This window comes from Ambystoma mexicanum, chromosome 12 (assembly GCF_040938575.1).
Source record: "Ambystoma mexicanum isolate Mex_15411 chromosome 12, UKY_AmexF1_1, whole genome shotgun sequence".
Classification (NCBI taxonomy): Eukaryota; Metazoa; Chordata; class Amphibia; order Caudata; family Ambystomatidae; genus Ambystoma; species Ambystoma mexicanum.
This window is the reverse complement of record NC_090936.1, coordinates 1,061,943,800-1,061,966,544: the sequence shown is the minus strand read 5'-3', so window position 1 is coordinate 1,061,966,544 and position 22,745 is coordinate 1,061,943,800. Positions and strand designations below refer to the sequence as shown.

Here is a 22,745-nt window from a genome sequence, read left to right as displayed (position 1 = left end):
ACCCTCTGGAGCAAGGATCCTTATCCTTGAAGAACTTTTGTGTTGGAGTTATTTATTCTTCCTTTTGAACACTTTTCCAAAACACCCAAGGCCAAAGAGATTACAATTTTCACCTTAGAATTTAGCTTATTAAAGTGGAAGGGTCACAACAGAATTTTGGACACAGGACAGTTTTTTTTCGGCATTCTGACACAAACAGATTCTTGGTTTTTGGTTTAGGTAGGGAAACTCCTCATAGAGCAGGGTCAAAGAGGCATTTTCCCAAACCCTTTTATTTTTCAATAAAAGTCTTTGAGCAAACGCGTGTCCGAGTTTCATTCCTGACTCCTCACACCACCTTCTTAACGCCTTTGGTTAGTGATGTCACTGCTCCCATCTTCTTCACCCCTTTGGGCACAGCTGTCACTGTTACCACATTTTCCTCCCATTTGGTAATGCTCTCACTTTTCCCACCTTTTTGTCACAACTTGAGTCGGAATCGTCCAACCCGCTTCCCACATCCGTCTCCTCACCTGACGAACTTGATTCTGTAGAATAGCTGGAGGACTCCCGGTAGGTGTGTGCAGCTGAAGAATAGAACCTTCCGCGGTGGGAAGCCACAGCGGCCCCAAGAAACTGTGGCCGCTGCGGGCCCGTCACCGCAAAAAGGCATTCTTTGGGGAAAAAGCCACAGGTATAAAAAAACCCTCATAGAATCCGGAACGTCCAGGTGCACTGGAGAGTAGTACGGCTCCAAGTGGAATGGAGAGGAGAACAACGGATGAAGCAACTTTCGCAGAACCAGAGTTCACTGTGCAAGTAAGTAGGCTGGAAGCAGGAGAAGGGACCAGAACTGTCCAGGTACGGAAATAGAGAGAACAAGAGCAAAGCGAAGGTGAGAGGGGGTTCCTGCCGACAAGCGGGAACCGGGAAAACAAAGAGAGAGATATGCCGAACCGAAAGTTCCGCGAAGGGGGAGAAAAGGAAGCAGAAGGGATCAGTGAGAGTAACCACTGCCGCCATAACCTCCATACGTTTGGGCGCATGACAGTATGCCCCCGTCCGAGGGCCCCCCTCCGGTTTATCCGGGTGGAGGCGATGAAATGCTCTAAGCAACCGTGGAGCATGGATGTGTGACAAGGGTTCCCACGAATCCTCGGATCTGGGATACCCCTTCCACTCAATGAGGTACTCCAAGTGACCATTATGGTACCTGGAGTCGAACACATGGGACACCTCATATTCTTCCTGTTCATCAACAGCTTTAAGGTGTGTGTGGAGCGTCCATGAGACTGAAAGAAAGGCTTGAGAAGAGATGCGTGAAAGACTGGGTGAATACGTTTCAAATTAGGAGGAAGGTGAAGTTTGTAGGAAACAGGGTTGATCTTGGCGAGAATAGAAAAAGGACCGATATATCTGGGGGACAATTTGGATGGATGGGCCCATCGGGGTAGGTACTTCGTAAAGAGCCAGACTTTAGACCCCACCTTCCAGTCAGGGCCAAGCTGGCGATATGAATCGGCTTGTCTTTTGTTGTACTGTGCAGAATCTTCGAGGCTAGTTGAAGCGCTGACATGGGCTTCTCGAATGGCTTGCAAACCCGCCTCGACTGCTGGAATGGGTGTCCGACTAACCAATCCTGGTTGAAAGCCTTTAGGATGTAGACCATAAGTACAGTAAAATGGAGACATCTTGGTGGCCGAATGTCTGGTATTGTTGTAAGCAAATTCCGCTGTGGGAATAAGTGATGCCCAGTTATCTTGTTGGTGATTACAAAAACAGCAGAGATATTGTTCCAACGTAGCGTTGACCCTTTCCGTCTGGCCGTTAGTCTGTGGGTGATAGCCAGACGAAAGAGTTCTTTCGATGCCCAAGTGCTGGCAAAATGCTGCCCAGAATCTCGAGGTATACTGAGTACCCCGATCTGAGATTATCTTGTCTGGGATGCCGTGTAAAAATATCCCAGAAAAAGACCTGAGGCATCTCAACTACGGATGGTAACTTAGATAGCGGTGAGAAATGGGCCATCTTGGAAAAAGAGTCAATCGTCACCTTGATGCATGTACATGATGGGTAGGTCAATGATAAAGTCGGTGGTAATTACTCCCCAAGGAAGAGTGGTAATTGCTGGCTGTTCCAAGAGACCAATGGGTTTGCCTGTCTGGTACTTCACCTTGGCACATACCGGGTTTCTCCTGACATACTCAGCAATCTGGCTTCCCATCTGTGGCCAAAAATAATAGCGTCCGACTAGGTCCTGTGTACCCTTCACTCCTCGGTGACCTGCGATGAGACTGTCGTGACACCAATGAATAGCCTTGAGTCTGAGATCTTCCGTGGGGAGATAGAGTTGTTGATTCTTGAACTAGAGTCCATTCCTTTGAGTGAAACACTGCAGAGACTGAGGCAGCATTTGTATAGATGCTTCTTTAACTTGTTGGAGAAATGAGTCCACGACAGAAATTTGGCTAGGTTTGGGAAACATAAGCTCACAACTTGAAGTGATGGCCTCTCCAGTCTCCTTCCGGGATAAAGCGTCAGCCAAGATGTTTTGACTTCCAGGGTGGTAGGTGATGCGAAAATCATACTGTGTGAAAAAAATGCGCCCATCGGGCCTGGCGTGAATTTACACACTCCATGGATTCTAGGATCTTTAGATTCTTGTGATCTGTACGGATGGTAAAAGGTTTATCTCCGCCTTGGATTAAATGCCTCCAGGTTTCGCATGCTTGCTTCATCGCTAAAAGTTCTCTCTCAAGAACCGAATAGTTTCTTTGGCTGGAAGTTAGTGTTTTAGAAAGATATGCAATGGGATGTTCAATCCCATCAAATGACTGGAGCAGTACCGCCCCGATGGCAGCGGCTGACGCGTCAGTTTCGACAAGAAATGGCAAGGATTGATTGGGGTGTTTGAGTATCAGGCCGAGCAGAAAAGGCCCTTGAGGTATTCAAAGCTCCTTTCAGCCTCAGGAGTCCAATGGAATGGAAGTGTGCTCTTCTTTAAGAGAGAGGTGATGGGGAGAATCTTGTTAGAGAAGTTCTGAATGAAACAGCGATAATAATTAGCCAATCCCAGAAATCGCTGGACCTCCTTCAAAGAGGAGGGCGTGGGCCAGTCCAGAATCGCTGATACCTTCCGCTTATCCATGGACACTCCTTCCGGGGATAGCACAAATCCCAGATAAGGTATCGAGGTAACCCCAAACACACATTTTTCTAGTTTGACCAATAGATGGTTGACTTGAAGCCGGTGCAGGACTTCCGAGACATGTTGAGTGTGATGTCTTGGTTCCTTAGAAAAAAACAGAATATCATCCAGGTAGATGATGACAGTCATGAACATGAGATCAGAGAACAAACGGTCCATAAATCTCTGAAACACCACGGGGGCATTCACTAACCCAAACGGCATCACTCGGCACTCGTAGAGGCTGAATGGGGTGCGAAATGCGGTCTTCCATTCGTCCCCTTCTCGAATGCGCAAGAGATGGTAGGCACTGCGTAGGTCGAGTTTGGTGAAAATCTTAGCCCCTTGGATGGCTTCCAATATATCGAAAATGAGTGGCATAGGGTATCTGTCCTGGATTGTGACCTTGTTCAAACCCTGGAAATTGATACACGGCCTGAGTTCCGATGAATCCCTCTTTGGGATGAAGAAGAGGGGAGCCCCTGCGGGTGACTTGGAAGGTTGAACCAGGCCGTTTTTGAGATTATTGTCCAGATATTGTCGAAGTGCTTGCCTTTCTACCAGAGAGAGAGAAAACATCAGTCCGAAGGGTACCAGTGCCCCAGGTGTCAGCTCTATTGCGCAATCCTCTGGTCTATGTGGGGGTAGTTCCATTGTGGTTTGATCAGATAATATGTTCTGATAAGGGTGATATTCCACAGGTAAGGCATGAATACCCACCGAACGATTCCCGGTAGGGCTCGCAGCCTTGACCCGAACTGGACAAGTCTGTAGACTGCAATGATCTCTACAGAATTCAGACTCGAATGCCAGCTGATTTTTTGCCCAGTCAATGCGAGGATCGTGTCGATGAAGCCATGAGATTCCCAGAATGATTGGGAAATGCGCGGCCCTGATAATGTCAAAGGTTATGATTTCTGAATGATGAGAGATCTTGAGATAGAGTTCTTCCGTGAGATGAGTGATCGGTCCAGATGACAACAGAGTTCCATCTACCCCTTCACCCTTTTGACTCTCCGGTTTTCCGATTCTTTTTATTCCCATCTTGAGTGCCCAGTGCGTATCGACGAAATTCCCTGCTGCGCCGCAGTCTAACAAGGCCAAAGTATCCGACCATACACCATTGATAAGCAGCTGTACAGTGAGCACCATAACTCGGGAGTCCTCAGTCTCCGGGATCTTGGAAGTTGAAACTGTTAGTGAAACATAGGGACTGGAAAGGTATCCTCGGGAATTCATCCCTTTTAATTCCGAGGATATTCGTTTCCCGGCTGGCGGCCAGCCAATTCCAGACGATCTTTGATAGAGTGTTTTTCAGAAGCACAATATGCACATAGGCCCTTCTCTTTACGGCGTCGTCGTTCTTCCACGGTGAGGCGACCCCGGGCGACCACGATTTGCATGGGTTCTTCCTTGGGAAGTGAGGAGGGAGTAGGAAGAGTGGGTAGGGAAGAGCCGGCAAAATACGATCGACTCCTGAACTTGCGGCGTTCGTTCCTTCTTTCTGACAGGTGGTGTTCAATCTGAAGGACTGCAGAGAGAAGTTCCGCAAATGAGGAAGGCCGTGGCATTCGGACTAATTCATCCTTTATGTCCTCCTTCAATCCTCTCCGGAAGATCGCATACTGTGCCTGTGCAGGCCAGCCAGCCTGAGCAGCCAATGACCTGAAGTTCGAGATGTACGTTAGGACATCCATGGAACCTTGATGTGCATCCAAGAGGTCTTCGCATGCTGATAATGTGGTCTCTGGTCATTCGAAAGTCTGCTTTATAAGGGAACAAAAACCCTCATAGTCTTGTAATGCAGGATCCTCAACCGTGACTAGAGGAGTGACCCAGGACAATGCATTACCCGACATATATGAGATCACAAACCCTACCCTGGCCTTACTGGTGGCAAAAAGAGTAGGTCGGTATGTGAAATACAGTTTGCACGCATCTAAAAACTTTTCTCGAGGCTCCATCAAACTTCCCTGAGGAGAGCAGCATAGGGGGTAACTCTGGCCCAGGTGGATTATCTCTTGCAGTCATCATTTGCTTAAAGACCACATTCTCCGCCTTTAGAGTTTGGACTTCTTGGGATATTTGTTGTAGGGTTTGATTTTCAACCTTCAGAGTTTGCACCTCTTGAGAAAGCTTCTGTATAGCCCCTACTAACTCTTGGATCTGCTCCGGTGTAGCCATAGTCCTTTGGCGCTGCAATCTGTCACAACTTGAGTCGGAATCGTCCAACCCGCTTCCCACCTCCGTCTCCTCACCTGACTAACTTGATTCTGTAGAATAGCTGGAGGACTCCCGGTAGTTGTGCGCATCTGAAGAAAAGAACCTTCCGTGGTGGGAAGCCACAGCGGCCCCAAGACACTGTGGCTGCGGCAGCCCCGTCACTGCAAAAAGACGTTCTTTGGGGAAAAAGCCACAGACATAAAAAAAAACCCTTGTAGAATCCGGAACGTCCAGGTGAAATGAAGAGTAGTACGGCTCCAAGTGGAATGGAGAGGAGAACGGATGAAGCAACTTCCGCAGAACCGGAGTTCACTGTGCAAGTAAGTAGGCTGGAAGCAGGAGAAGGGGCCAGAACTGTCCAGGTACGGAAATAGAGAGAGCGAGAGCAAAGCAAAGGTGAGAGGGGGGTTCCCGCCGACAAGCGGGAACCAGGAAAATAACGAGAGAGATATGCTGAACCGAAAGTTCCGCGAAGGGGGAGAAAAGGAAGCAGAAGGGATCAGTGAGAGCAACCACCGAACAGGGAAAGGAGAAAAAACACAGCGTACAGCAAGAAGGCAGCGAGAGACGCTAAGACGTTGCAACGCGCCGACAGTCCGACAACCCGGAAGTAAATACTTCTCGGCTATCGACGGTCACAACAGAACGTAAAAAAGACTAGACCGATACCCAAGAATAGTGCCTGACGTGGTGGAACGTCTAATGGCCGCTCCATCGAAACCGCCGTCACAACCTCCATGCGTTCGGGCGCATGACACTTTTTAACCTTTTGGATTTTTCTGGGACTGTTCCCACCATTTTCGTGTTTTGGGTACTGCTGCCCCTCTTCCCACCTTATTCACCCCTTTGAGCACTACCCTTTGGTTATTTTGTCACTGTTCCCCACCTTCTGTACCCCTTTTGGGTATTGATGTCACTAGTTGATGTCTTTTCCTATTTCACTTACATGTTGTAACCCCTTTTCTTTTCCAACACTCACTTTCCTTTGTCCTTTCCTTGATTTTTGATTTGATTTGATTGTTTATTTGTATAGCGCCTATACACATGTGTTTCAAAGCGCTTCAAGGCAGGGGAGGGAACAAGGGAAAATACAATAACATTCTTACAAGGCTTTGAGACAATAAGAATGGGTACTAGGCCTGACGACATTTCAGATAGTGCAAGAGCTTTGACAATTAATGAGGAGGGGCGGGAGGTACAGACAGCAACTAACGTACTAGGCCTAATGACATTTCTGATAGAGTAGGGGCATAGACAAAAGGTGAGGGAAGGGAGGGGGGGAGGAGAGGAACAGACAGCGACTATAGTACTAGGCCTGATGACATTTCTGATAGTTTAAGGGCATAGAAAAAAGGTGAGCGAAGGGAGGGGGGGAGGAGAGGAACAGACAGCGACTATAGTACTAGGCCTGATGACATTTCTGATAGTGTAAGGGCATAGACAATAGGTGAAGGAAGGGAGGGAGGGAGGGAGGGAGGAAGGAGAGGAGGAGACAGCGACTATCGTACTAGGCCTGATGAAATTTCTTATAGTGTAGGGACATAGACAAATGGTGAGGGAAGGGAGAGAGGGGGGAGGAAGGAGAGGAACATACAGCGACTATCGTACTAGGCCTGATGACATTTCTGATAGTGTAAGGGCATAGACAATAGGTGAAGGAAGGGAGGGAGGGAGGAAGGAGAGGAGGAGACAGCGACTATCGTACTAGGCCTGATGAAATTTCTTATAGTGTAGGGACATAGACAAATGATGAGGGAAGGGAGAGAGGGGGGAGGAAGGAGAGGAACAACCAGCGACCATCGTACTAGGCCTGATGACATTTCTGATAGAGTAGGGGCATAGACAAAAGGTGAGGGAAGGGAGGGAGGAAGGAGAGGGACAGACAGTGACTATCGTACTAGGCCTGATGACATTTCTGATAGTGTAGGGGCATAGACAAAAGGTGAGGGAAGGGAGAGAGAGGGGGGAGGAACAGACAGCGACTATCGTGCTAGGCCTGACGACACTTCTGATAGTGTAAGGGCATAGACAATAGGTGAGGGAAGGGAGAGAGGGGGGAAGGAGAGGAAAAGACAGCGACTATCGTACTAGGCCTGACGACATATCTGATAGTGTAAGTGTATAGACAATAGGTGAGGGAACAGGGGGGGAAGGAGAGGAAGAGACAGCGACTATCATACTGGGCCTGACAACATTTCGGATAGTGTAGGGGCATAGACAAAAGGTGAGGGACGGGAGGGGGGGTAGGAGAGGAACAGACAGCAATCTGAAAACCCCTAGCGGGGCATAATAAGCTCGTTTTCTGACAGGTCTTGGTACTCGGAGACTACACAGGTGCTGATTTGGTGCATGACAAAACCTTTGTAAAATAGCATAAGGAAACATAACATAAGAAAATGCAACAGAACGCATCAGCCAACCATGAATGAAATACATAGTTAATCCTTCTTTCAGGCATGCCCCTCTCAGCCAAACAAGCATCGACTCAACAGCAACTAGGGTTTGAAAGCTAATGTGCTTAGGTTTTCCTTACATCGTGCTCAACTAATCTTCTGAAGAATCCTGGAACTAATATTGTCTTACAGAACGAGGGAGGGGTCGTTATCGCGGAATAATGAATCGCTGTTGGGAAAGGGTCAATATTCCAAGTGATAATGACTACACCGAAGGTCTATTAGGCTGCTAGCACAAGGTGTTAGTAGCAATAGATGTTTTGGAGTTTTTGTGGCGAAGTAAAAAAAACATTTTAATTACAACGTAGTTGAACTGGTTTACATGAGCATGCTTTAGGAGTCATGTAAAAGTAAATGGTTTCTCTATAAGACCGTGAAAGCATATTACACATTTTTATCTTTCTCTTTCATGAGTTAAATAGCATTTTGCAAAAAAGGCTCCTCCCAGGGATGAATTGTCTTGTTAAAACAAACTGTTGCCAGGAAATTGCATTGTTGTTACCCCTATCTGCTTCGGCAGATAGAATGTTCAGAATGCAGTCAGTACCAGTAGTTATTGGCTGCACTCCAAATATTCTGATTGGCTGGGAGGAGGTCAATAACGATATCCATGTGTTAATAATTCACATTCCCCAACTTGATAGGCGGGTGGTTATATTTTCCAGTTTTGTAGACCCTGCTTCTAGCCACACACTATGCATCTGAATTAGTAAGTATCGCCTGATTCCGTGCATTTGAATTGGCCATTTTTGCCATAGAGCGTTCGACAAATGATGTTCACCTACCCGTAGCACATACAGGGGGCGGCCTTCAGAGCTTTGACCAATGGTCATTTTGGAGACAAGAGCTGCGTTTGCAGAAACGAAACTGTCCATCCACTCATAAATCTGAAAAGGAGAGACACTTTAGTGAGCATATTAGACATTTGTGATGTCATCTTTATGTATACTATAGGCAACGTGGTACAGCACATCTGTACACATTTAGTCAACCTGGTACATCACATCTATATATTTAGTCCTCTGTGGCATCACGTAGAGGCATGTACCTCCTCACTACAGTCCACTCATTCTCTGCACTCATCGCACAGTTATATTGCAAAAAGTACAGAAATACATAGAAATGTCCAACCTGAACAAAAAGAGGGGGTTAATTCCGACCAGCAAAGTGTTACAGGAGAGAAGAGAGGGGCTGGGATGAGGCTTTAGTAAGAACAAAAAGGGGTGGGTGTGGGGTATGGTGCGGGCTGTCAAAGAAATGCAGGCACACGTTGTGTTGGGAGGATAGCTATGGGGCAACGCGCTCGCCTTGGTAGCTGTACCCCTGTTTATTTGTAACATGTAACCTAAGTTGAACAACCCTCTTTCTGCCTTCGCGCCCGAATACCCTTGGGTCTGGTGCGCAATATAAATAAACAAACAAACAAACAAACAAACAAGACAATGTGGAACAACACAGGTTCAATCACCGGGTCCGCGCTTAGAAACCTCTGGGTATTAAGGGCGTTATAAATAACCAATTACAATGTATGTGAGGTTAGGTTACTCTATGTACCACAACATGTTATATACGTCATTGCATCTATCGTCCCCACTGTGGGGGTGGTGTCACAAGGTAGGGCCAACATGCCATTTTATGCAGCCCTGCCTAGTTTTCGAAGTGGCAATAAGCACCCCAAGACAAGTAGGAAGGCTCTCAACGGAACAGTCAAGCAAGGTAGCCGACGCAACAGACACGCCATGCTTTGCCAAGGCAACAACAACATGGCAAATGTAACTGTTTTCTTTTAGTTAAGCCTTATAGACCGAGGAAGGGGTGATTATTGCAGGATAATGACCCACATAAAAATATTGCTTGAAGCCAAGTGTCACTATCTTAAGCAATAATGACCCCTGCCAAGGTCTTTAATGCAATGACTCATAGAGTTTGCAGCTTAAAAGGAAAGTGTTTTTATGTTTGGAGAAAAAACGACACACACACAAGTAACTTGTAATGTTAATCAATGAATGTAACCAATCACAATAATCCTTACACTTTTTGTGTTGCAGAGCTGTGTGTTTGTTACGGTTGGGGAGCTGAACTTCACATGCTCATCTCCACCTCTATACATCTGAAGACAATTGCTTTTATGCTGCCTGTCAGTCTGCTGCTCAAGTCAGAACGAAATGAGGTCTATACCACTGATTATAGACTGCTTTGTGATTGGCTGAGGAGAGGTCTATAATGGGACCTGTGTGTTCATTTTACTTTAACACATCTCATGGTGCCATTTTCACCCAAAATGCATAGCCTTTTAGTTTCAAGAAACAGAATCACTACTTAAAAATGTGTAAAACAGTTAATTTTTTTTTTTTTATTTGTATGTGTTCATTTAGAACTTTACAAAAGAAATGAAGAAAAGACAAGAAAATGACTTTCACTGAAGTAGCCCAAAAAAAGTCCAGTGGTTTCACGAGGGATGGGGCTGTTTGGACTCTATCCTCTGCATGGTGAGTTGCAGAATTTTGGTTGAAGCTAGTAACCAGCAGTTTCGGTCCCCACCTATCAGTCTGTTCCAACACGTTTCTTCGTCCCATCCGTATTCTTCTGGGCTAAAGTGCTTTATGTAGGCTGATCTTAAATCTAGGGTTGCTGGGCATGAGATCAATAGGTGCCTGATGGATTCGGTTTCGACGTTGCACAGGCGGCATGTATTGGAGTCAGAAAGGCCTCGAATGTTCAGGATCTCATTTGTTTCCAGTAAATTTAGCCGGATTCTTAACATGTAATTTCTTGCTCTCCTGTTTGGAAATTTCCGGAGATATTTCTTCGGCTCATTTAATTTGGAGAGCATGGTGGGAAGGTGGAGAAGGAGTTTGTTTTTGTTGACTAGGTCTTGGGTCTGTATCCAGTCTAATTCTTTCAGTTTCTTATAAACTCTCAGAGGGTTTGTAATGAGATCGGCTTCCGTGCACGTCACTGATTCTAAGGTGGACGTAATTTTATTTTTCCAGGTTTTTAGCATTGTAACTTTGCCGCTTTGTAGTTCTGTATTCAGTAGGCCAAATATTTGGTCAGTGTCAGCCGTAATGCATTTCCTGAATAGCCTAAGTGAGTTTAGGGTTGCTGTTGCTCTTAGTGACAGTAGGCTAAGTTCCTGGCGAATTGCAGCAATAGGTGTTGACTTTGGAAGGTTCAAGACTGATTTCCAGAACTTACTCTCCAGTTTTTGCCAAATTCTTTCTGGAATTGTTGGCATGGCCTCTGTTCCATAGGTAATTGCGGGAACGACTTTTTTCTTGTAGAAGTCTATTACAGGAATGCACGAAAATTTACCAAATTTTGTATCTATTGCTTTTGCTTGTGAGGCTAGTTTCCCCAACTTTGTTTCCAAAGCGAGCTGCATAGATGTTTCGTTTTTTGAGGAGTCAATCTGGACACCTAGGTATTTATAGTCGGGTACCGGCTCGATCTCTTTGCCCTCTAAGTACCATTTGAATTTTTCGGAGGATTTGTTGTTCTTCCGTCCTCCTCCCAGGATCATTATTTTTGTTTTTTCTCGATTTATTTTTAGATGATTTTCGGCTGTGTATCTCAGGAGGTTTGTTAGTTGTCTCTGGAGGCCGATCTGGGTCTGATCCAGGAGGATTAGATCGTCAGCATACAAAAGGTAACTTATTTTTGCGGATGCAAGGGATGGCGGAAACGTGTGCTGCAGGTCTACAGAATCGCCGTAATCTCCGAGGTATGCAAGGAACAGGGCGGGTGCTAGCGGGCATCCCTGTTTTACCCCTCGCCCGGTCTGGATTTCGTCTGACAGGTCGCCTCTTTGGGAGAGTCGAACCCTGAGGGAGGTATCCGTGTGGAGAGCTTTGATTGGTTGGAATATTTCTTGAGGGCAATTCCAGCTCTCCAGTTTGTCCCATAGGCGGTGTCTGTCGACGAGGTCGAAAGCCTGCGTTAGATCGATGAAGGCGATAAAAATCCGTGATTTTTTTTCCCAGGCTTTGCTTTTTAGGGTGCTGATCGCTAAGATGTTCGCCGTCGTTCCCGTATTTTTCTTAAAGCCCGATTGGTAGTTGTCATTACAAGGGGCTTTTTCGGCCCAAGATTGAAAACTGTTCAAGAGTAAGCTTCCGAAGACTTTACCGATGCAGTCCAACAGGGCAATAGGGCGATAGTTTCGGGGGTCGGTGGTGTCCCCCTTTTTATAGATCGGGACGATGATAGCTTTTGTCCAGGACGGCGGCAGAGATTGCTGCTCAGAACATTTCTGAAAGATTGAGGCTAGCAAAGTTGCCCATTCCTTGTAGTTGTTTTTCAGATCGATGTTTGAGATCCCATCTGGACCCGCAGCTCTAGAGGTCTTCAGTTTTTTTATATGATTGCTGATTTCTTCTCGATCGTTTAGTTGAATCCAGGCTGACTTCTGGGCTGTGTGATCCCGACAGATGATTTGAGCGGGAGCTTGGAAGACCGAGGAAAAGTGCGTGATCCATTTGTGCTCAGGGATGGCATTGATTGTGGAGTTGTTCATTGAAGGCACTGTGGCTTTCAACAGGGACCAGAATTCTTTCGCTTTGTTACCATTGATGGCTGTTAGCATTTTTTCAGCGTCTTGTTGGTATAGACGGTAACGATGTTCTTTCACCCATGATTTGTAGATTAAAGTTGCCGCTTTTAATTTTTCTTTGTTTAGCGGGTCGTTTCCTAATTGTCTTTTAAGTTTTCGCAACTCCCTTCGTTTTGCCACCAAGGTGGCATCGTAGGCATGCTTTGGGGGTGCATGGACAGGGGTTATCTGTTTTGAGTTCATTCGGTGTTTTAACAGCAAAGGTACGTAATCAAGATTCTTTGCGCCCTTGGGTCTGTCTTCCCCGGTGTAGTTTGCCAGCAGAGTTTTAACCGCTCGGGTCGTCAGGTTTAATCGGTTTCCACGGGCGTTTGGTTCTACTTCCGTAGAGTAGAGTTTAGGCGCCTTGTGATAGTTTGCCAGCGACATTGTCAGCTGGTTATGGTCGCTGGCTGTAGTCTGTCGGACTTCAAAAGATTGAACTTTGTTCAAAAGCGGTCTGGAAACATAGATGTAATCTATGGTCGCTTTTAGTGGTCCTTGTTCCCAAGTTGGCAGACGGTTATTGTTTGGGAAGGCGAAGTTTAGGTTTTCGAATTTCCTAGAGGACATCAAGGAAGACCATAGGAGACCTCTTTTCAGTGCTGTTGTAGTTTGCGAGGATGCATCCAATGTTCGCACTTCTCTGGGGCAATTGGCATTCAGGTCGCCACAGATGATGATTGAAAAGACCTGACGTGTTGCTTGAATGTCATCAATCAGGTTTTCCATCATTAAGAGGTAAGACTGATGGTTTATTGCCGCCGGGTTCCAATAAGTGTTTATCACCACTATTTGCAGCGGTTTGGAGAGGGGCTTTTCAGACCATTCGCATAATACTGCTAAGATTGACAGATTTGCTTGGAGGGTTGACTTGAGGGTCAACCCAATTCCCTGTCGACAGGCCAGAAGAAGACCTGAAGTCGGCCGGCCTAGGGCTCCTTTGTTGGCTGGGGCCAGGATTGTGTCGTACCCATCCATAGCTGGATTATTTCTGAGCCAGGTCTCTTGGAGGCAGATAATGTCAAATGAAGCTAGGTTTGCATCGCCCGTTGTGGTGAGATGTAAGTGGCCTCTCGTATTCCATGAGCAGAAATTTAGTGAAGGTATAAGCCGGCTGACGTTCCGTTTGCCCTTGGGTTCTACTGAGAGACCTGCGGATTGCTATTTGGATTTGGACCCTTGTGATAGGGCCTTTGGGAGCCAGGCCCACAGCTCCTGTAGTTTTGCGGTTGATTTTTGGACTGTAGAGGCGGTTTCTGTTTGAGCTCTGTAGGTTGACCTGTTGGTTTCCGCCGTAGACACTGTCTTAGTCGAATTTGGACGATCTACTTTTGGATGTTCCGGCTTCGGGGACGTCTCTTCTGTGGACTCGTTTGCCTTGTCGCACCTAGGAGTGACGGGTTTAGGTTCTCGATGGCTCTCAGGTAGCTTTGAGAATGAATTTACCACTGTTCGAGTAAGCCCTGGAAGCCTTTGTGGCTCCACTTTTTGCTCTTTCCCCGAAGTTTTGGACTTTCGGGTCGATTTTTTTCCTGAGTTGGTTTTTTCCATGTTTTGAGGCTCTCTTTGCACTGTATAACCTAGCGCCGCCAGGTCGCTTGATGCATCCTCAATTTTCGACCTTATATACTTCGAAGTTGGATGAATATAAGCTTTTGCTCTTTCGTTTGAATGATATGGATCAATGATTTTTAAATCTGAGGACTTGATCTTCCGGACGGACGGTATCAGGCTAAATAGCGTGAGGATCCCTCGTCTGTTCAGAATAATATCATCGTCGTTTTCAGCGTGTTGTTCAAGCTTGATCGGGGACTCCCCTGTAGGGTCCGGTCTTTTCCGATGTTGTTCGGACCTTGAAATAAAGTGGGACCGCAAGTGTTGCCCCCTCTTATCAGATTTTCTTGATTCTGAGTGTGTATTTTCTTTGGACTTTTGATAAGGGTCCCGAAGTTGTCGTGCATCCTGTGTGCTAGAATGGTAGCTAGAGGTTTGCTTTTTTCGAGTTGGCCCCTCGCAAACTGGAGGACATGTGAATGACACCACTCTAGAGCTCGTTGGACTACAAGAGGTGGCAGGTTTCCGACGATGGAGAAGTTTCCTGCGCTCTTCCAAGGTGATGAAATGATATGGAGAGTCCTCTTCTAACAGTTCTTTTGGGTTTTCTTTTTTTGCGACTTGATCTACTTTGGTTGAAGTAGACTGCTGCTTTAATGGTTTAGGTGTTTTCTCATATTTTTCAGATGGTAGATCTTCCATGTCTTCAAGATGTTGGGAGATATTCATCAGAACCTCGTCTTCTAGGAAGTTTTCTAGTGATCTAGGAGAGGCTTTTTGGGTTTGTTGAAGTGCGGTCAAGCTCCGGGCCGAGGTTTTTGTTTTTTCTTTCTGTTTTACTGACCCAGAGTTTAGTCGCAGTGCTAAGGATTGATTCTGTGTTTCGGATTTCCCTCCACTGGGGTTGGTTTTTTTTGTTTCCCGTCTCATGCTTATGAACAAAGGGTAAGAGAGATCAGACTCGCTCGCTGGCTTGTACAGTGGCGGCGGGACGTTTGCCGTTTCTTCTGTGATATCAATCACCTCTTGTTGTTCCGGGCTTGATGGACCAGCGGCCAGTTGGTTATTGATGAGAGTGCTGGGTGATGACATTGAATGTTCGACTGGGGAAATTTGAACTCCCAGTTTTGTCCCTATGTCGGGTGTAGTAGGAGGGTTTTCCATTCCTTTGTGGCCGATTTCTATGGCTTGCTTTAAGGTTTTGAATTTTTCATCTAAGGCGGTGATGAAACCTTCCAGAAAACTTAACTTCGTAAGCATTGTGGCTTGAATAGCTGAGTTGTCTTTCAGATTTTCGTTTATGCTTTCGTACAATTTAGTAAACGGGTTCATTGCAATGGTGATAGCTGACATTATTGGGAGAAGGTCTCTCTTGTGCTGCGATGCCGGCTCCGTTGTAGGACCCTGGGGAGGGGGGCCTTGTTTTGGAGCGGGCGAAAGTATACTGGGCTCGTTTAGAATCCGTCTTACTGTGGGTGAAGAGGGAAGATCCGGAAGGCCACCACTGAGTCGCCCAGGAAGGTGTAGGTTTGAGGGGAAGGCGGGAAGTGAGCCCGCTTGCCTGTTGCGAATCAGCCGTTCCTTTGTTTGGCTGATCGCAACAGCTTTATTTGGGAGCATTTCAGACACATGGTCAGGTTGAGGGAAAGTTTGCTTTCGTGGTCCAGAAGGTGAGTCTTGCGAGGGCTGGGGTCCTGTCTGCTCTATGGTTTCTAGTGGGGTAATTGAGTTGAGGTGGTTTGACAGTGAGGGTTCTTCACTGGCTAACTGTCTGGTTTTACAAGTGGCTGATGCCAGATTTTCCTTAAGTAAGGCTGGTAGCGTCATATCGGCGAACTTTTCAGAGTGGACGGTAACTTGGACAAGGTCCGTAGGTTGTTTCAGTGTGGTTTTCCTCTTGGGTGTGACCTGGTGGCCCGGTGTTTGATGTAAGGGTGGGGCTGTTTTGTTTGCTGGTTTCGCCTGTGAGGCTTGTTTTAAAGGAGATGCGGGTTGAATGTCGTTTGCGAGATTTTGATGTTGAACACAGGTATTTATCGGGACGAATATTTTTCTCGCTTTTTCTGGTGGTTGGCACGTTTTTATTGCCTCCAGTATTTCCTCATCGGTGAGGTCCGCTTGCCTCAAGTGCTGCTCTGGCGCAAAAGCATGGAAGAAGTCTGTTACGAGAGTGGCTACCGATGGATTTGTTGGTTTCGGGCCCCGGTGATTTTTTATTTTTTGACCGTTTTTTTGGTTTTTTGACGTAAGTGGTTTGGTTGAACTTTTTAGAGTTTTTTTTGTAGTTTTTGATGGGGCTTTCTTCCAAATGGAAATTGCATTTGCTGTGTCCGAAAGTTCCGTCTCTTTTCTAGTGCTTTTTTTTTGTTTTTCAAGACCTCCGGGGGCGCGGGCAGTGGTTGCGGAGGCGCTTCCAGAGCTGGGACCTGCTCTTCAGTTCCTGTGTTTCCTGGGGCTATGTGCTCGACTGCTGAGTCGCAAGAAAAAGTGTTCAATGACTTGCTTAGGAGCACTTGGGGTTTTAATTGTGTTGGTGTCTTGTTGGCTTGGTTGTCCTTGATTTCTCCATGACTTTCAGAGCTTCTAGGCTCTACTGAGGGGTCTATTTGGCCATTTCGTGTTGGCCGAGGTGATTGAACGTCTTCTTCGGCAATGGGTGTGTCCCTTTGGCCATCAAGCCCTCCCCACTGTGCGTCGCGTCCTGCCGTGGGGTTGGCGCTGAAAGTCGGCCCCGCCCCCAGAAAGACCCGCGGGTGCTCAGCCTCGCTTGGGGCCATTTCCGGGGAGGCCGTTGCCGGGGCCGTTGCCGCGGGGGCCGGGCTTCGCTCGTCCTCCAGGACACTTTGCGGCATGCGGTCCGCGCTCCCCGCCAAAGCGAGCCCCTCCCCCCGCTCTCGGTCCTCGATCCTCCCTCCGGAGGCCATCGGGTCCCGGGGCTGTAGGGGTGGGAGTCGCGGGCGAGACCGCGGTTTGCACCCGCTGTTTTCCGCCGTGGCCAGTGCAGTTGTTGGCGACCCTCTTGTGTGACCTTTGGGTCGCGGTCCGTGATTTTGGCTATGGGGGTGGAATTTACTGGTGGTGCCGCTGTTTCCATTGTTTCAGACGTGCACAGACTGCCGCAGACTGCAACTCTACAGCCAACTCCGCGGCCGCTCCGCGGCTGGGTGGGGATTTTATAGGTCCTCCCATGTATACGAATAGACACGGTAAAGAGACTCCTGTCTCTGGAGAAAAGGTTTGGAGTGACTGCCGCAGACTGCAACTCTACAGCCAACTCCGCGGCCGCTCCGCGGCTGGGTGGGGATTTTATAGGTCCTCCCACGTATACGAATAGACACGGTAAAGAGACTCCTGTCTCTGGAGAAAAGGTTTGGAGTGACTGCCGCAGACTGCAACTCTACAGCCAACTCCGCGGCCGCTCCGCGGCTGGGTGGGGATTTTATAGGTCCTCCCACGTATACGAATAGACACGGTAAAGAGACTCCTGTCTCTGGAGAAAAGGTTTGGAGTGACTGCCGCAGACTGCAACTCTACAGCCAACTCCGCTGTTAATTTCTTGGCCAAATAATTAGACACAATTGTATTGCCCAAACACCACGTTTTCGTTGCTAAGTGACGAGTGCAATTTTGCCAAATACTCTGTTTGTGTTAATTCATCATGATCTTATTTGTCCTAGTATATATGTATGTCCCACAGTACATTTCCCTTTTTTCAGAATTGAGTAAAAAGAATGTCCTGGATTGGCATAGAACAATTATCCTGCAAGTTTCCTCGTGTAATCAAATGTTTATTTAAATTTAATAATACAAAGGGCACTGCATTTTCCCTCATACGAGCGTCGAGCTGTTTATTTTGCAAAGCAAGTAGTAGGATTTAAACAACACAAAACAAAGTGCCCTACATGAGCACAACTGTCAATCCTTCTAAGCAAGGGCACTACCATGTTGTCTACATTGAAGACATTAATTGTCCAAGAGAAACTCCACCTATTGTTGATTTCGGATGAGCACTGCCAGCCTGCAATAGGGAGTTTACTGAGGTAGATGTCCTATCCGTTGTGACTTTAAGGATGTTATTGTGTTTCTTTATGCATGGTCCTGGGTACTATCATATAGCTGAGGGCCAGTACAATGGGATGCTTTATAACCCTTCCAGCCACCACCAAACATTCCTACCTCAACTTATAATTTCAGATCAGTCTCTGGCTTTGGGGTCTCCTGTACCTTCCTCCTCTGTGTCTTTGGTATCAGGTAGAAGGGGTTCAAAACTATTCTTCTCTCAATTTCACTCAAAGCCTCGGAGCCCAAGCTTATATAGCCACTCCTTGTTTGCCTGGCTCTCAGTGAGGCTCTGCACATGTGTTGGGGAATTGGTGTGTAACAGGATTGCCTATAGTCAATGCTGGGTACAGCTCTGTTCACTAATTGAACAGGAACGTAGTCCAGGTCTTTAAATGACTGTGCCACCGTATCAGATTTCATAGATGGGGTTGCCATGGTTTATAGGGAGCCATGGGAGCTGTGGTATAATGCCCTGTTATTTGAAATCATTAGCGCAGGGTGGGTCTTTTCATCTCTCCCCTTGCCTGGTAATTGCGCCACTTGCATCTGTGATTTACATCTGAGGTCCTTCTCAAAATGGCTCAGCAGGGCATGCAGGAGATGTTTGCATACTCCCAAGGCCTGTGTCCATGAGGGAGGTCATGCAAGAATGTGTGGGGGTTCCCGGTGCCTGTGTGAGATCCAGCGGGGGACACTGAATCCACTATTTTGCTCAGGGATTGGTCAGAGTCTTCCGCTCTTAAAGGGACAGTGTCACCAGAATGGCGCTGTATTGAAAGCAGCATTTCCTTGGCGGGGGGGGGGGAGGGGAGCGGAGGGATGGGTTGTTGACCCTTTCTGAGGCAGGATGTCCCGTGGAGGTGGCTTAATGCCTCTCTGGCGTTCTCTATGGCTGTCTTCAGGAGGGTGCTAATTCAGGGTGACCAGAGGTTTCTCACCATGCCATCGTAGACTCCATCATCGTATAGTTTGGGAAGGTACCAAGCCCACTTTCTGCAGGAAGTCTAAAAAACCTGGTATAGTGTTTTGGGGACTTCTGGAGACGTTTTTGTTATTTTAATTACTGATGTAGCAAAACACCCATCAATTTTAGTCTCCACATAAGCATAATGTAGTACTGGATAGTGCGACAAACTCTGATTTAATATGGAAGTTTCCACCTCCATTAGTATTTATGATGACAAGTTGAACATGAGATTAGAACAGTGGTCTTCAAACTTCTTTTGGCCTGAGCCCCCCTGAAAAAAATGTGGGCAGACGGGGCCTCCCCAAAAGTGCCAAATGGACAGTAAGCCCAAATGACTATGAACTATCGCACACCGTCACCACACGATAGTCCCTCACTTGCTCCCATCACAGTCTCTGGCCTCCCTCATCCCACTCCTACCCAGTCCCTGGGCTGTGCCCACTCCGCCACAGACCCTGGGCTCTGTCACTAGGAGGTGGGGAATGGCACAGTTTTTACTTGAAACTTTCTAGGTTGGCTGAAAATGCTGAAATATTGGGGGTGAGTATGATATTAGGAGGTTGTAGCAAATTAGGGGGCACTGGTAAAAAAAAACAACGTAATTCAGCGAAAGAACTTTGTTAAAGGGACGTTATGGTTAAGTTTCACTCATAAAAACCTATGAATTTCAGTGAAAAAACATTGTTAAAGGGATGTTATTGTTACAAGTAAAACCGAAAAACCTCCAAAATTCGCCAGTTATGGTAAGGTAAGCCACCATAACTCACGCCACCACCGGGCACTGCTAAGACTAACACCCAGGATATCAAAGATGCCATCACAAATGTCATTGACGACATCACTGATGACATCACATATGAAATACATTTTGATGAAAAGTTCTTACAAGGGGTTGTGTTTACAATGTTGGTAACAAGATGTCAGGAGTGATATGGAGGCCTATCATGAAGTACGTAATGTATTAAAGAATGTACTTATCTAAACAATATATTATATTGGAGTGTTGTTGTTATTACAGGAACCCAATCATACAAACAAATATGCAATGGTTGCAGAATGCATCATAGAAGTAGAATATTTTTATTCTGGTAATTTTGGCTAGTATAATGAATGCTACCTTATCAGAGTTTTGAGTAATGTTAAACATGGAAAAAATAGTTAATAGTTGAAGACTTACTACACACTTGTATTAGTACAAACAATACATATGAAGACCCGCAATGCATACAAATCAGAGACACACAAAGGGAAACTAAAGTAAGGAAGAAAGAAACAACATCACCAGAAAATTAATATAACATTATATTCCTCATCATGTATACAAATGATTTGTGTGTTGGAGGCCTGCTTATTGCCCCATATGTGTGCGCCATGAGCTGAGAGCAAACCCTAAAGAAAGTACTTTAAGAACATAGAAGAAGGTTAACATCTAGATATACAGCACCACTTCAATGTTCATATTCTGACTGTCGGTGCACAAAAGCACCTGGCCTAAATATGTAAGTGAACAAAAACAAGTGAGCCAGATATGTAATGTCATCAGTGACATTTGTGATGTCATCTTTGTTGTCCTGGGTGTTAGTTTAAGCAGTGCACGGTGGTTGCTTACTGTAGTGATGGTCTGTTCGGAATGCAGGGGCACGCGAGTCATTCTCCCTGTTATGCTTTGGAGCTGGGCTCGCGTGACCCCGCAGTGACGGTTGGAGCCGTGAAGGAGTAGACCGGTACGGCGGGCCCCTTACAAAAAAACTCTGGTGGTTATCAGAAGAAAAGAGATGAGGAGAGGGGAAGAGTTCAAGGCGGGGGTGAGAGTGAACAAAGAGGAAGTGCTCATGACAGTTCTGATGGTAGTGTTCACGTTGAGAATGAGAATTTGGTTGAGAGAAATGTTGATGGAAATTCTGGTGGTTATCAGAGATTCAGGTCAAAACCTGTGTGGATGAAAGATTATGCACCTTATTGATATATGGTGCATCAATATTGTTCTAATCGTATATGTAGAGATACAGATTTTTTCTAATTTAATATTTCGAAAGCTTAAAGTGATGTTGGCTCAACAGTTTAAAAAAAAATATATATATATATATATATTTAATCTTTTCTAAATGTATTTGTAATGTTAGGTCTTTCAGACTTTCAAATTGTGTTGTTCTGTAAGGAGGGAGGTGTGTAGTGATGGTCTGTTCGGAATGGGGGGGCACACGAGTCATTCTCCCTGTTATGCTTCAGAGCTGGGCTCGCGTGACCCCGCAGTGACGGTTGGAGCCGTGAAGGAGTGGACGGGCACGGCGGGCCCCTTACAATAAAACTTACCAAGTTCCCCTTCGTCACGCCTCCGCCTCAGTTCTTTCACTTACCTTACCATAACTGGCGAATTTCTGGGCAATTTCGGTTTTATTTGTAACCATAACGTCCCTTTAACAATGTTTTTTCACTGAATATATGATACATATAAGTAGGATAATCCATTTGAGTGAAGTTACACATTCCACAACGCCACCTAGTAGCCACTGTTGGAAGTTCACCTCCAGTTCAGAGCCACTTTAGCAAGACATTGTGGGTATGCAGATTAGCCCAAATGCAAACCTTTAGCTCCAGGAAACGGTCTTTGCCTTAGAGGGCAGTGCTACTTGATACATAGCTTGATATACCCAAGACAGACATTTTGACAGATAAACCAACTACATAGTTGGTTTCACCCTTATTAGGGATCATCAGTGCAGTAAAGTCTTGGCAGGCTTGTGATTGGAACACCGGGGCAGGTTTACAAAATACCAGTAAAGTTATAGTGCGTTTAAAAAGTCTGGAAAAAACTTTCACCTGAAATGTGAAAGTAGGATAATTCTTTTGAGCCAAGTCACACATTACACAATGCCACATAAAACCATGGTTGTTGTATCCACGCACATGCTGCAAATAAAAGGGGTTGGACAGCCAGGCAGGCATGCGTGTACCATGTGCGTCCTGCTGATTCAATCCAAATTCAACTTCACTTAATCACTGCCGGGACAAGTATATATGTAAGAATCCTAAAACACCAAGTCCAACAGAAACACCAAGTCATCAATGTTGAGTCCAACTGGTTGCTCACTGTGTAGCCATCAGAAGATGTTAAAAAAAGGTGCCTGCTCTCCCATCCATATCTACTTTCTCAGTGTAAATCTGAAAGCCGGCAATGGAGCCATTATGACAATCCCAGAAGTGGGAGACCAATGGGTGGAAACTGCTTTTATTGCTGACAGATCTGGTGTGCCAAAAGATTCATGTTTCTAATGGTTGGAATCGCAACCTACTATAGGGGGGAGAGCTCAGGGTCAACGTGATTGTCTTATGAGCAAGACAACACTGAGCGGCAGGGGTTCGATGCCAGACCCTGCTTTTAGAGGCTGGACTCAGGCATGATGCATACAGCATCCTCCTTCCCTCTCCCTCTCCCCTGCTAACCACCTCTTTCTGCTCTCTCGCCCTCTCTCCATTACTTCTGCTCAGTTCAATTGTCCCCCCATAATCTTCGTTTCTGTTTGCCTGCATAATTTGAATGTACAATGCCTTTGTTTGTCTTGCCTATGTCTTCCCCTCCCTTGCATGGATGGACTTTGAAACACTTGTGTATTAGCGTATAATAAATAAACAATAAATCAAGCAAGATAAACAATTTAATGTATTATATTGTCTCTGACGAAGACAAGTAATGTTGTCTCCAGATGTGCGTTGAACATCAAAAGA

The 22,745-nt window shown here is 46.2% G+C and overlaps 1 protein-coding gene across 1 annotated transcript in view; it reads right to left on the bottom strand.

Annotated features, from left to right (window-relative positions):
* Nucleotides 1-22,745, bottom strand: part of LOC138514719 (carboxypeptidase A1-like) — a 126,028-nt gene that overhangs the window by 97,970 nt on the left and 5,313 nt on the right. The window contains exon 5 of the mRNA XM_069630119.1: nt 8,628-8,729. Coding sequence (XP_069486220.1) covers nt 8,628-8,729 — 102 coding nt within the window. The remainder of the gene's footprint in view (nt 1-8,627; nt 8,730-22,745) is intronic.